The 14,927-nt window shown below is 40.5% G+C and overlaps 1 protein-coding gene across 4 annotated transcripts in view; it reads left to right on the top strand.

Annotated features, from left to right (window-relative positions):
- The window catches only part of LOC119175844 (eukaryotic translation initiation factor 2-alpha kinase 3), an 87,585-nt gene extending 72,925 nt beyond the window's left edge, over nucleotides 1-14,660 (top strand). For 3 of the 4 annotated variants that reach the window (XM_075876282.1, XM_037426846.2, XM_075876283.1), the window contains 2 exons: nucleotides 5,337-5,399; nucleotides 13,928-14,660. In XM_075876282.1, the coding sequence (XP_075732397.1) occupies nucleotides 5,337-5,399; nucleotides 13,928-14,101 (237 nt within the window). In that variant the 3' untranslated portion in view covers nucleotides 14,102-14,660. Of the gene's footprint in view, nucleotides 1-5,336; nucleotides 5,400-13,927 lie in introns of those variants that run through there. The other variant, XR_012886639.1, reaches the window with a different exon arrangement.
- Nucleotides 14,661-14,927: the final 267 nt, after the last annotated feature.

Below are 14,927 nucleotides of genomic sequence, written 5' to 3'. Positions count from 1 at the left end.
ATGAGCAGACAGGGACAATAGGTTGGAAAAAAAAAAAAAGAACTCGCTCAGACTTGCTTAAGAAATGTATCGTATGCTTTGGACTCACTTTGACTCATCAAAATTTTCCTGAGCCGGACTCATTTGGACTCAGACTCACCCTGGGCTCTCTGAGACTCTTAACTCATGGCTCGATCCAAGTCTGAGCGATTCAGTGTAAGTCGACTCACGAGTGAGTTTGCCGATCTATGCATACAAGAAGTAGGCCAGAATTAGGCTTATGCGAATAATAAATTTGACGTTCGAAGTGAATATAGAGTTTTCGTGAAATAATTTTTAATAGTATACGTACATCATCACATATTACATTCAAACCTCATTATAGCAAAGTGGCATCTTATACAATAGTAAGTGTGTTGTATGCAAAAATTCGTAATAAAGGTGTATTCCTAACACTATATATATTACATTTACAAGACTGGTCTACATTTACTTCGTTATAACTGATATTTTGTTATACCTGGGTTTATTATGTTGAGGTTCGAGTGTATAAAGAAAAATGAGCATATTTGTCATGACCCAACTAACCTGCACAATTTTTTTTTATGGGATTAAGGCATGCGCAGATGTCATTCTGTTTGGTTCAAAAAAAGTGGAAGCAACTTTGAATGGTAGCAGGATTTTACTGTCAGTAGAATGCAAGTCATAACCTGTAATTATAAATTACTATACGTAGATCATATAAGCCGGTGTAACAATAAAAAAACTCTTAAAGTCATAGTTTCGCTGCATGGGTGAAGCAATCAATGCAATATCAACAAATTGAAATGTCACGCAAAGAACGACAAGCAGATTGTTGAAAAAAGAAGCACGCTTCTCAGGCACAAAGAATGCACGAAAAGAAGACACACAGGACGAGTGCAAACTAATACCTGTGTTACGCGGGCCCTTTTGAAAGGCCACCCGGTCAATGGTCGTCAAAACGCCACAACTATGGCGACATGATGCAGTTTTTGCGCAGCTACACAGCAGCTGTAAATGATCGCTGAGTGGTTCAGGTGTTTCTCGCAAAAGTTGTGTGGCACTACGGATCGTTATTTTTGCATTCATGTTACCTCAATTAAAATATACAAGTTCGCTTAAAAACTCAAACATGTTTGTGGATAATGTTTAAATATTTCAATTAATTATTAATTCATAGTTGTGAATGCAGTGTTGGACGCGCTAGCGATGGGTCTTCATTGGAAGAATAAGCATTTAGGTACACTTTGGCAATGAATAAAAATATATTCCAAACGTTTGCTGTGTCTGACACTTCATGTGGAGTTGCATACTGAAGAAAACCACAAACAGGTTTGTTATAGCCTCGAAATTTGATAGAACTACCCTGTTATCCTTGAAGTGGGGCTTCAAGACAGTGTGGATTTCTCATAGATAAAAGTTTTCACGGTACAGCACCCTTCTACCGCAGTGAAACCACATGTACAGGGGAGTTACAGCTGGACTATTATGCACCTATTTGTTTCTGTTGAATACTGTAATAGTTTATATTTGAAGTGCTCGGATATTTGCACAAGCCTAGCTAGAATACATTCAGAGTATTATTTTCATAAGTCTTATAAAGATATTGCCCAGTCACTTGACAGTGAGGAAAACACTGCATGCAAGCCTTGATGGGGCCTTTCGACACTTTTATTAACATAATTAGGAAACGCTGCAGATAAGTAGTCAAATGCTCCTGTGAACTTGTAAGTCGAATGTTTTCTCTTACCTGCAAGAGGAAATTCGCAGTTTCATATTAAAAAAAAACACAAAGATCACTCGTCCTTCTTGCCAAGCTACATTGTCGAACGGAATTATACCGATGATTAAGGAAGAAACATTGTCATCATAGTTGTTTCCAATACCAGTCATAAACTTGCCATTGCATGCTTTTTCTCTTTTACAAGCTTACAAATGGCAGAGAGAGTGTGTTGTTTAGCTTATTCAATAGGCTTCGAGATGCACTATCTTGATTTAGCTACTATTTATCAGCCAAGCTGACATAGGACAAAGCTGGTGCACACCAGGTACTTGGTCAGACTTTTGCTCTAAAAATAACATTTTATACACCATTTATGCATATTTTTTTTCACTAGTTTCAGGCTTCGTAAGTTAATGCATTAAGGTACATAATTTTGAACTGTTTAATACATCTTTTTTTCCATGAAGCATGATATACTTTTTTTCATGAAGTGTTTTCATGATATCTTTTCATTTTACATAAAGTGTTTTTATTGTATCAATTTATGAAGTGTTTGTATACCTTTTTGTTGTCTGGAGGTACTTGTATAATGTGAAACTGTATTTGCTCTATTTGCATTTAGTTATGTACACTGTCGTCCTTTATGAAAGGGAACCCACGAATGCATGGCCTGCGTTCTGCGAATGTTGCCTACAGCACCATCAACCGACAGCAAAAGAAAACACGTTCGCTTCCAGCGTCATCTGTTGCAAAAAAATCATAACGAGTTATGGCCGGTAGACAAGCGCTGCTAGATAGCACTCCATCTCTGCTCACGTCTGCTGTGCGTAGTCCGCTGCCAACACATCAAACACTGTGCGCGACCACGGCGCAAGCTGCAGTAATTGCTCGAGATAACTCGCCGAGCGAGCAGTGAGGAAACTCAATCTAGCAGCGCTTGTCTACAGGCCATGACTCGTTATCTTGCTTGGCCATAGATGGCGCCAAAAGCAAGCGCTTTTTCTTTACTTGTCGGTTGATGGGGCTGTAAGCTGCTGCCGCAGAGCGCAGGCCATGCGTTCGCGTTTTCCCTTTCATAAAGAACGACAGTGTGCATGCTGATGCTTTATTGTTGTACATGCATCAAAACCATCTGTATGCATGCCGAATGTGCAAACAAGTAAGAGCCTCTGTCAGGCATCATGGCCTTTAGCTCTTGCTCCTCTTCCTGTAATATTAAGGAAATAATAAATTAAAAAAAAAAAACAATTGCACTTGTTGTGTTGCTTAGTTACTTTAGCCAGCATGCGGTGCAGCCACACACCAGCAATGTGCTCATCATCTAACTGAAAGTGAGTGGAGATGTATAAAGGGGAAAAAAGGAGGGGAGGGGGAGAAAGAAGATGCTCAAAGTTGTGATGTGCAGTGACATAGCTTCTTACTGCTTTGTCATTCCCCTGGTGTAGCTTTCAGTGCACTCGTCAAGACGAAAGTGAAAAAGCTTTTTTTTCCAAGTGATTCGTGAGACAATAAACTTCGATAGCGAAGTTATTCAATCATAGCTTGGAAGAGTGCTGCGAGCCCCGTCAAGTAAACTATCTTGGAATGGCAAAGAAATATGGAGAAGTTTACTGGAGCGTGTTCTTGGGCTAGTTGGCTCATTCTGAAGAAATATTAAGGACACAACTCACATAGACAAAAAAAAAAAAAAAAAAAGAGGACAGGATAGGAAATCAACTTGCAACTGACTTTATTAAAAAAAGCTTCTTTTTGTTTGCATGCAGGCATGTACAGAGTTATAGTTGCAGGACATGCGCGAATGATTCCACGCTTAGGACATCATGTAGCAAAACATCAAAAAATTGCGCTTCAGATTCACATAGGGTGACAGACCCGTGACTGTGGTTTGTTTTTATTTGTTCGTTTTGAATACTTGAAAATTACCTATTAAGTTTGAATTGAGGCAAGTTCAAGCCCCGCCGCGGTGGTCTAGTGGCTAAGGTACTCGGCTGCCGACCCGCAGGTCGCGGGTTCAAATCCCGGCTGCGGCGGCTGCATTTCCGATGGAGGCGAAAATGTCGTAGGCCCGTGTGCTCAGATTTGGGTGCACGTTAAAGAACCCCAGGTGGTCAAAATTTCAGGAGTCCTCCACTACGGCGTCTCTCATAATCATATGGTGGTTTTGGGACGTTAAACCACACAAATCAATCAATCAATGAGGCAAGTTCAAGTACTGTAACAGTCGTTTGAATATTCGAAATGTTCGAATATTGGCTCAAGCCTACTCGTTTGCCCTCTGAACTTCGCAAGTGGAGTTTACACTTAAATGACAAGCATTCATGTTATGTGAGCGCCCTCCTCCATGAGCAGCCTCCACCAGGGATCGTCTGCTCAAGATTGCCAAGCCATGAATCACAAGACAAAGATTGCTGAACCATGCAGTCCAGCAATGTAGTTGTTTGTTTTTAACAACTTCATATTGATTATGTCAAGTACAGAAATCTGCATTCAACTTGCAGGTAGAATTAGAGGATGGCCACTAGGCTGAGTCAGTCACATTTGAAGCATTGTGATTTCTTAGGAACTCAAATAATGCAATGTTCTTGCCCCCTCCTTTTTTTTTGAATGGTGGATAACATTTTTTACTTTAACCAGACTATAAAAAAAAAACTAAAGATGTTTGTTTTTAGAATTATTTGAAAACTTTGGAATTTTGGTAAACCACACACATAACGGCAGAAGTTTAAAGCATAGCGCTGAATAGCAAAGCTAAAGAAGTTATCTCAAAATAAAGCACAGATATCATCGCCATTATCCACAGAGTAAAAAAATGATCTCAAAATAAAGCACAGATACCGTTGTCATTATCTGCTGAGTTTTATTGTCATTTCTACTTGTCTACAGCAATAAATTCCTAAATTACAGGTATTTTTGGCTGCTAATTATTTTCATGACTTTTCGCCCAAAAACTTTTTCTTCAGCAAAGTGAAATAAAATACTCAAATAGTTGTATTTCACTTTTTTTGGGAAAAAAAATGTGATCAAGAAGTCAATTATTTTTTTTTTCACTTATTGCACTCAAAGTTCGGAAATGGCAAAATCAGTGAAGTGTTTTCAGGAATCGGCATAGCTTTTTTTTTTGGTGAACAATATTTTTTTGTAAACAATTTCGATTTTCAACAATACTTTTTTCAGAATCATTGTTGTGGGTACAAAACTTGCCACTAAGATGAATATGATCAAAATTAGAAATGGTGACTAGGACCACCTGTTCATTTTTATCTGGATTCATTTCATGCTACCACTTGTGATACGAGCTTCACTGAAACGTTATGAAAAACTTTCACATTGGTTTTAATAACTTCTGTACTGGTGTAGTATGTGAATTCACGGGCAGTAGCTGTTTGAGCAAGCTTTGTATATGTTTTGCATAGCGGCACTCTTAAGGCAAACTGCTTGGCAAACAGACCTATTTAAATATTTAACAGGGTTGGCTCTAGTATGACGGGTTTTTGTTTTGTGTTTTAATTAGGACAGAAGAGGGAGTTGTGTCCCAATTGTCTTTTTTGTCTTGTGACTCGGCCCATGTGGGCACTTTCATTGCTTACAGCTGTATTCTGTTTTATTTATTTAGGTCCTTATGAATGTCAAGAGGCTTATTTTTCCACCGAAGTTTGTGAAGACATATGCTAATGAGGTAATTACCATTTTTTGGGTGTTACATAAGGTTGTTACCTGACAGAAAAGGTGTCTCTTTCCCTCACACATGCGCGCTTGCATGGTGTGCGTCAATTTTCACTGCTGTATTTCATTTAAGAAAAGGTATGTTGTCATTAGCAAGCACAGTAATATTGATAAAGCTAAGAATATGGTTAATTTGTTTTTAATTTTGCTGCATTGTACTGAATCATGTGTACAGTTATGGGCATAGTGTTGAAGCATATTTATGCTTTCTTAAGCGCCAATAGAGAAACACTAAATTTTTTTCAAGTAGTTATACACATGTTCAGCATAAAAGAGAACTTGTTGTTGGGCTAGTTGGTAGAGCATTTCGAAAAGTTAATTAGAGCGCGAAAACTTGACACGATCACTCACACACGCACACACCCATGCATCAAACACACAGCATAAAAGTGTTGTAATGTGACAAACTTTTAATAAAAAAGCTTTACATGTTCAATGTCAGATTCAAATGATACATCGCAGGTGATCATTGCACTCTCTGCTGTTGCTCGCGACTTTTCTATCGCATTATAATTTATTAACAAAACTGATGAACTACCTATAGGGCAATATTTCATTCCATGTTTGCTATTGGAGTGGTTCATTCCCAGAGGCTTCGTGTTTAATGCCAGAAGTGTGTGTAGCGTTGACTTCAGAGCACTTGTAGGGGGCTAGGCAGTGCAGTGAGCACACACCTGTACTTTTAAAGGGCCCCTAAACCGCCCAGAGGTCGAAATTTAGTTGTGGTGTTGCAGTTGCGAATGATTTTACGACGAACGCATAGCCTTGAAAATTTTTTGGAACAATGCTGTGGTAGCGGAGTTAGATGCATTTGATGATACAAGAGAGGCCCTCATTGGCTTCGCTCTTTCCTTCTCTATGCTTCTGGCCGAGTGCTCTTCCTCACCATGTGAGGAGGAAGAGCGGCGAGCACACATACATTTGTGCTCACAGACAGGTTGCATGTATGATGAGCAAATGAAAATGTTGACGCCACAACAAACACTGAGGGGCTGAACACCGCTGAAAAGCTCCGACAGAAAAATGGATTGTTTCTCGGAACTTGCGTCATACCCACAGATCGCAGCGCTGCCGTATGGGATTGTGGATTGTGACAGCATGCGTTTACTTGAAATGTTAAAAAAATTATATGAGGGGGTTAGTAATCCGGCATATGCTTTTTCTTTTTTCAAAAATTTTAGTACATATAGACAATTACTTGTCCTCCGCAGCCCAAGAATATCGGTTACAGGTCCTTAGCTGTGAAACGGAATGCGTGTATATGTAGCTGCACAGTAATACAGGGCCTAACCTGGCACAATGCATTATGACACCCTCGCAGTACGACAAATGAAAAATTGCAGATACAATGACGGAGTTAAGAATTGCATTATTGGTAGCTTATTAAATTGAAAAGTTTTTAGTTAAAGAAAACTGGCCCTACATTTTGAGACCTGTTTGGTCTCTTTGGGGTGACTCTGTGGTTGTCGCCCACTCGCTGTCATTCTCCTTGCCACTTATTCGAATGCGCTGTCTTCTTCATTGGTTCTCGAGACAGTTTACATACACCAGGCATGCAACAACTGTGCGTGCCTATTGCGCCAATTTGATACAATTCCCCATTTCTGCACCGAGCAGCCCCAAAACCATGAAATTTGCTGAAACTGCACCACGCTATGCCAAAATGCCTGACCAGCCTCAAAGTTTCTCGATCGTGCTAATTTCAGCGAGATATGGCGGCCACATTGGCTATCTGCATGTAATTTGCGTCATCAGTCAATCCAAGCGCGCTGACCCTAACCCTATACCACGGTGTAAGATGTATCCCCAATTAGGTCAGGGCACTCATGACACGCAATCAATCTGATAAAGTTACAAAGCCGCGCACCATCGGTCCGCCGACTGCTGCGGATGCCTATCGATGGGATGACGCAACTTGAAGACAAAACAGCGTTGCCGTAGCCACCAACGCCTCGCGGGAAATGCGAACTTCCTTGTTAGCGAACGTGGCTATGGCATGTTAGCAGCTAGAGCTGGAAGCGTATGCCGCGTTTCCTGCATGCAAACAGACTCAACGTGCTGCGAAAATCGGCGTTGCCGGCGACCACGTCGGTTGCCATATCAACGGCACTTAAAACATTTTTCTGTTTTGAAGTTGCGTGATCCCGGCAATAGACACCCGGTGCTGTCGCCGAGCCAACAAGCGCGCACTGTTGTTACTTTATCTGGTCGAACGCACCTTGTAAGTGAGCCAAGAAGTTGTGCTGTAAAGCTAATCCTATTGCAAAAAAAAAAGGAAAAAGAAAGGGGGGGGGGGGGCATAGCGGCATTTCACGATTTGTTCAACTCATGCAGAACGTTGCTTAATCCTCCTTTGCCTTACTACACTGGTGCCTTGTGGAAAAGCATGTTGTGATTTTGAAGGGGCTGTTAGCACTCATCACGGGACGCAGCACATTTTATTCAATTACTCAGCAAGTATGCAGCGCATGTTTGTGATTACTAGAAGGATCAGTGACGTCTGAAAAAGTTACTGCCAATCATTTGGAGCAGTTTACGACATTTCTGGCGCCCTAAAAAAAAAAAATCTGTATGCCAGTTTTTTTTTTTTCTGCCACTCCTACAAATACCCTGAATTTCAAGGTTGCCAGCTTGGCAGATCCACATTTTAATTTGCAGAGTCAAAGGTGGCAAATGTGGACACTATCATTATTTGCTCAGTGAGGTGGTTCAAAACATTAATTTTATTGAAATAGCAGTGCTCTTACACTGCATGATTTAGCACATGTTGAATGGTCTGTACATTTTTTTTTCTAAATATAAGACTACTTTTTCATACCACTCCAAATTTGGTCTTTTGGGATAAAAAATTTATGTTTTGTTCCCCGTAACCTGCTCCAAATTTGGATTTTTGTGCTCCAAAAGTAACATTTTACTGCTCTAAAAATTGCTCAAAATTTGATTTTGGCTGTTGCACCCTTATACACGCTTAGCAGGGGTGCCACCCCTGCTAAGCAATGTTTATTGGTGTCGTTTGTATCAATGTTTACTGGTGTCGTTTGTATATGTCAAGATTCCAAGTATTGTTTTTTGGTGCAGCTACCTTCAATTTTGATGACCCGGGCAATGTGGAAGTTGATGCAATGCTCTAGCTTCTCACTGTGTTTTGCAGGAGCATTTCACGCTGCGTTGAATCTGCGTACGTTGTTTCGGTGTTGACGTATCTTTAAAGTTGCTTTCACTTGAAATTCTGGCAGTTTTGATCTCCTTTCTCACTGTCCGTTCATACTAAACGTAGGTTAATGTCCATTATTTTATTTCATACTAAAAGAGAACTGTTGCTTGCAAATTAAAATTCAAGCTGATAGTAAGATGTAATATGCAAACCACTATGCCATCTCTGGCACCACAGTAAAGGGACAATGAGAAAAATTTGTTCGTTTTTAAGGTATCACAGAATTATCACAGAAGTTACTGAGGCACCACAGTAAAGAGTCAATGAAAAAAGTTTGTTCGTTCCTAAGGTATCACAGAATTATCACAGAAGATACTGTTTTCTCAAACACTACATTGAAAGGGATAGAGATCTACATATTAGAAACTGCTCTTTTCAAGCACCACTGAGAAGGGACAGAGATGTACATTTTTACATGTTATATTCAGTAATAGTTTAATGCAGTCCATTTACACATTAAATAGCTAAGTGATGTTCCATCGCTCGGTCCACTTCTTCAACAGTGGGGCCACTGTGGTGAGGTGTTGACCCGTGCTTCAGCCCTTGATATTGGTGCATCTTGCTCATGATTGGCATGCAAGCCTGCTGAAGCTCCTTGAGACGATGCTCATACTCCTTCTTCTCTGCCAGGCTGTTTCCGTCGACCACTATGCCATCTCTGGCAATATAATTGCCAGAGATGGCATAGTGGTTTTTCTGCCCATTCAATTTCTCTGTCTTTCTCTCTAGTTTATTATAGGTTTATTATATTGCAATGAGTTGAGAGATATCAAATGGCAGAGAACTAGGAAGAAAAAATTGAGACAAATAATCTGAGTTCCGCTCATTCTTCATTGAGTTTTTGCACAGAGTTCCATCATCTGGAAGTGGCAAGCATTTCATAATTAGGCTAACAGGCAAAAAAAAATTAATGAAACTGATAGACAGGTAAAGGAGCACTAACATCAAATTTACTCATGTCAAGATTTTTGTGTAAACGAGTAGCTGTTGACCCCTAGTAGCAATTTGCGACCTAAAATGCATCTGAGGTACGAATTAATATCTGTAATATTTATTTATATATTCTCTATCAAACGTGGTTCAAAATGGGTCCAAAGCCCGCTAAATTCTAGTGCTGTCAGCGCTACCTCACGGCCACATCGAGGCCACTGCACAGCTGGTGCTACTTTCACAAAAAATGGTGACATCACGCACACTGGCATTTCGTCTGCTAGGAGTGCACGTGCAGCCAGTCCAGCTGTGTCTCTGATGATGTAGACTAAAGCTCCTCCATGCGTTTTCCGCCGGCTAGGTTAAGTAGCGCCAACTCGTTCTTCCCCTCTCCCTTTAGCCCCGGCCTCATGAAGGGGCCTTGTACTGCCAGTGAAACCCAGCTCATTCGCCAACACAGGATTTACCCTGGGGCAGTTCGGTGCCAAGTGAAGGGAGCAAATGCGGCTGTTCTTCTTAGGTGTCCAGTTCCTCTGTCCATCGGCGCGTACGAAGTCAACCCACTGGCTGCATTGAGGTTCGTGGCTTGGAAAGGCATGAAACGCCACGCGACTTCCGCTTTTTCTGTGCCTCGACGTGCAGGTTCTCTCTGCGCAGCGGTTCCCTGACATTCTGGCACGTATTGTCACTCTGAATGATCATACTCACGCTGTGGAGCACATGTCAAATCAGTCGATGCGACACGAATCACATGCACGCTTCAACACAGCATAGAGAGCCACTAGGGAGAGCATGGCCGGGAGTCGGCTCCAAACACACTTAGATCGTTTAAGTCATTGTTGCTAGCGAATCGTCACTCAGGATGGTACTTGTGGAACATATCACACCGAACACGTGTGTAACACTGGTGTCGATGTCGCAGGGCAGTCTATTTTCCGTTTTTTCTCCTTAGCTTTTCTATGCTGTTTGACATAGAATTAAAATAACTTCCACGCGAGGGATGCCATTCAAATTTGGCCAAGAGGACCAATGCATACCAAGCAATCGAATGATGGGCACATCTCGATCTTGAAATTTGATGCCGGTGCTCCTTTAAGCCAAGGAAAGCATAAGGGACATTATTTGTGATTTCTTAACTGCATTGTAATGATTCTCACCTAGAGTTGAAAGAAATTAATACAGACGAAAAAATTGCCCATTTCGTCGTTGGGATCTGAACCCACAACCTTCAAATTACGCTTCTGATGCTCCATCATTTGAGCTTAAACGGAGGGTGCTCCCCCATCCTTTTTTTTGAGTAATGTGTGTTTAATACCTGGGAGTGTTAGCACCGCCTGTAGTCCAGGCGATGAGTGTGGAACGCTCTTTTTTGCTGCAGGTAGTCATGGGGCATATGGTCATCGCACAAAGTGGTGGCTGAACATAAACCCTAGCTACGAAAGTACAAAAATAAGGAAATTGTCTGAGCGGCCTGTTTTCTTTATGTTATGGGCAGCTGATGAAACTGACAGACAATAAAGAAAAAAAAAAGTTTCCGTTTTTTAACAGTTTTAACAGTTTCCGTTTTTTACGAAACGGAAACTGTTAGGTGTCCTATGGTAGACTGACAGTTTGGGAGGGGCACTTGTCTGGTTGCACTGCACCACCATTTGTCATATTACTGTGGCCATATTGTTTCATTGTCTGTTATGCACGGAGCCCAGTTCAAGAAGTCCACACTCACGTCACAGAAGCTTGAACGAACGTGGTCCTATGGTATGACCACATGTGGTGGGGTGTTGTACACTGAAATTATGCATGACATTAGAGCACTTTGAATCAGAAGACATAGGTATACTCATTTAAATAGGGTAAAAGTTCAGGGGAAGATGGAACCTCGAAAAAATGTAAAATCTCTAAAACATGGCGGGTCACTGGAGCCAATGTTCTGACAAGTGGACTTGTCTGCCTGTGGTCTTAGGTTTTTTCAGACCTACTCATCACAATATATGTCAGAAACAAATATTTGTCTGTCTATAATAATTGAGTGACTGGAAACGCGTGTCTGGCTATGACTTGGTCGTCTATATTTTATTGATACATTATGCTTTGCTTTTCTTTTACTGTGAAGCTGCCTTACTTGAGGGCAGTCAATAATATACATAGGAGCACTGATTCAGGCATCTGTAAGTGCATTAATCACTATGAATTATGTGTAGCCCTTCTTGCTTCCTCCATGCAGTTCCCTGCTCCGTGTAGTGCATTAATATTTAACTCGCATGTTCATAGGAGCCTAGATTTCAGATCCACTTTGCTTTCTATGTTCAAAATTGTTACATGGCCTTTAAAGGCTTGAGCTTGCCAACAAATCTTTGGTTAAATTGCAGGCCACAGACAGAAACACCGTTTGTGGTAATTGAATTTCACTAGCTCTGAGGAATAATCTACATTTAATAAATGACAGTGTGGTGTGGTTCCAACCTGTGTGCTTTGTGTCATAAAATTACTATCACACACAGCTTTTATGCCCCCTCTCATCAATTTTTTTCATAAGTTTTTACTGTAGACAATGTTAACTTTGAGTGTGTTAGCAGTGACAGGATTAGAGATGGACACTTGGGTGCTGGAGCCCTCCAAAACTTTCACCCTTCCCCCCCTTCTCCTATTCCCTCAAAGAGGCGATATGTTCAAAACACAACGCATATGTTCCCTGCCTCTCTGCCCCCCAGAAGAAATTCTTTTGTCGTGGGCGCAACCGCAGTTAGAAATCTTGGTGCTGCCTCTGTCTGTTTTGTGTGTTTCTATACCACTTCATTGCTAGGTCTAGCAGTGAATACCACATGAAATTTGGCTTAGCAGTGCTTTCGTCTGGGCCAGTTGGTGTGACATTTGAACCTCACGAAAAATTTATTAAAAGACCCGACACCAAAATTGAGACATTGGCTTGTTAGTGTTGTTTGATTGTCCTGTGTACCTGGACGCTTCTAGCTCATTCTTAGGGGCCCATGTTGCCTCTAAGGCATTTAATATGGTTTTTAAGTAAGCGTGAGTGCTTATTTGAGTTGGCAGTTTGTCACGACATCACCACTGGTATGATGCTGACGAAGGCCCTGTGGGATGTTTTACAAGAAAAGCGAGTATTGTTGACGTCCCAGAACATTCGCAGGGTGCACTCAAAACCATGACTGGCACCTAATGAGGGCTAGTATTCTTTGCCTTTCACACTTCACACTTTTTTGCCGGGCTGTTTTCATGGAGGTTGTAGCTGCTTATGCCAGGAATGCTTTTCTTTTTCCTGCTGGAGGGGACGTGCTCTTAACAAGCTGAACACATATTCAAGCACCCACATTGTGTCATTCTTTACTGCACACAGAGCCCCAATTTCAAAACTGCGCTGCCAGCATCACCAAGGTGTCAGGTGTTCCCCAGCTGCAGGGCGCTAGTTTCCTAGTTTCTTGACGATTTTAGGCAGGTGTCATGAAATGGGTCATAATTAACGACCCTAGAAATTATACCGTATGATAAAGCATTCATAATTCAATTTAATCATTTCCAGAATTATGGCTACAGATAACAGTAAAAAAGTTACAAATAAAAATTTCACTATGTAGGGAACACTAAAGTCAAATGATAAATTGGTTTAGATGGAAAAGTTTTACTCTGAGATCTCCAGTGTAAGTGCCTAAGATCAAAGATGCATTTCTGAATTTCACACTAAGATCTTTTCGCAATACGTTGCAGAATGAAAAATGAATTTTTGGTATTTTAGCAACATTGACTCAACTAAATTTTCTGAAACATGGTATGTGTCTGGCCCTATCAAAGGACAATGTGTTTCAATTTACCAAACAGGAACGGCGTCTCTATTATGCGCTGTCTTAATTTATGATGCTATGGCAATTAGTGGGATAATTTCAACATGGCATTGCCACCCGTGCTTTTTCTCTGTGCATTGTGTCTCTTAACAAGCATCTTCTCAGGGCAGGTGTGGTGATCTTGGTATTGTGGAATAGCAGTTTACTACTAGTACGAGAAAGATTGGTTTTGACTTTAGTGTCCTCCTAATTAAATTTTTTGCAACAGCAATATTCAAACTGAAAAATCAAACTGACCATGATTAGGTTTATCTAGATGTCTGCTTGCTTTAAGATAAATGGAAGTGCAAGAACCCAACTAGTTGCTTTGTAATTGTTCATGGCATGTACTAAAATATTTATTCTGTAAAATGTGTCTTATTGCATTGACGTTGATCTAATCAATCATTATAAACTGTTGTGTTCATAGTAAACCAGTAATTTATTTCTGCGTGATTTTTTTCGTACTGTCGTTGTTAATTTATGTTACTGTTTTTTTTCTAGTGCAAGCTCATTGAAAAGCTCCTCAGCCATGACAGTGAGAAGCGGCCTTCTGCTAAAGACATTCGTCAGCACCCACTCTTTCGAGCATTCCAGCCAAGCGATGAAATCGCCCATTTGGCCAGGCTTCGACGCCGTAACCTTTCTCATCGTCAGTCGTCATCTCTATCTGAGTGATGAGCCTCTTCTTTTCGCCTCACTCAGTCATTTCTCTACATAATCACTTGATACTTTGCATCTATTCATCCAAATACATGGTCTAGTTTTTTTATGTTTGCAAGAAAAAAAGGTTTCTCAAATGTTTTCAAGCACAGTGACACACATCTCATATGTCTTGCCATTTGTACATTTTTTATTGTTCGATACCAGCACAAGACAGGTAAGTAATTCTGTCTCAGACACAGCATTCCTCTTGTAGCAATAGCAATTTATTGTCAGCGTATCATTAGAACGGACCAGAACTGAAAGCATTCACAGCCTTATGATGTTAATGTTGGATTTATTGAAATGCCACGGCAGTGTGATATGCCTTAGCATTACTTTTGGCCACAGTAAATGTATTGGTGAGTCAATATATTTGATATGTAAATGTCATGAGATTACCTCATCATTGTATAAATACCATGTTTGTTTTGTTCATACAGTGATGATGGCTGTGCTTTGTTAATTATATATTTATAGTTCTGTACAGGTCTGTACATATGTAAATAAACAATGGAATTGAAACACTGCAGAATTATTGCACTGGTCATTCTATTCTTCAAATGAAAATGGTATTGCCTGCAGTACAGCAAGAGTGTAGTGTCAGATTTTATTGTGGCTCTGTTATTGTTGGAGAGGTATTGAAACACCTGTTGAAGGTCGTACAGAAAAGAAGTTTAGCAAAACATGGCTACAATAGTGAGAAAAAACAGCGCAAATGCCAGAAATGGTGGGAAAATATATTCTTGATCTGTAATATTGTGGACATGAAATGTAAATATTATTACTGTAGTGTATGCAA

Source organism: Rhipicephalus microplus, chromosome X (genome assembly GCF_043290135.1).
Source record: "Rhipicephalus microplus isolate Deutch F79 chromosome X, USDA_Rmic, whole genome shotgun sequence".
In the NCBI taxonomy this organism is placed as follows: domain Eukaryota; kingdom Metazoa; phylum Arthropoda; class Arachnida; order Ixodida; family Ixodidae; genus Rhipicephalus; species Rhipicephalus microplus.
Note: the sequence above shows the minus strand (reverse complement) of the source record. Positions and strands in the feature narration are given on the sequence as shown.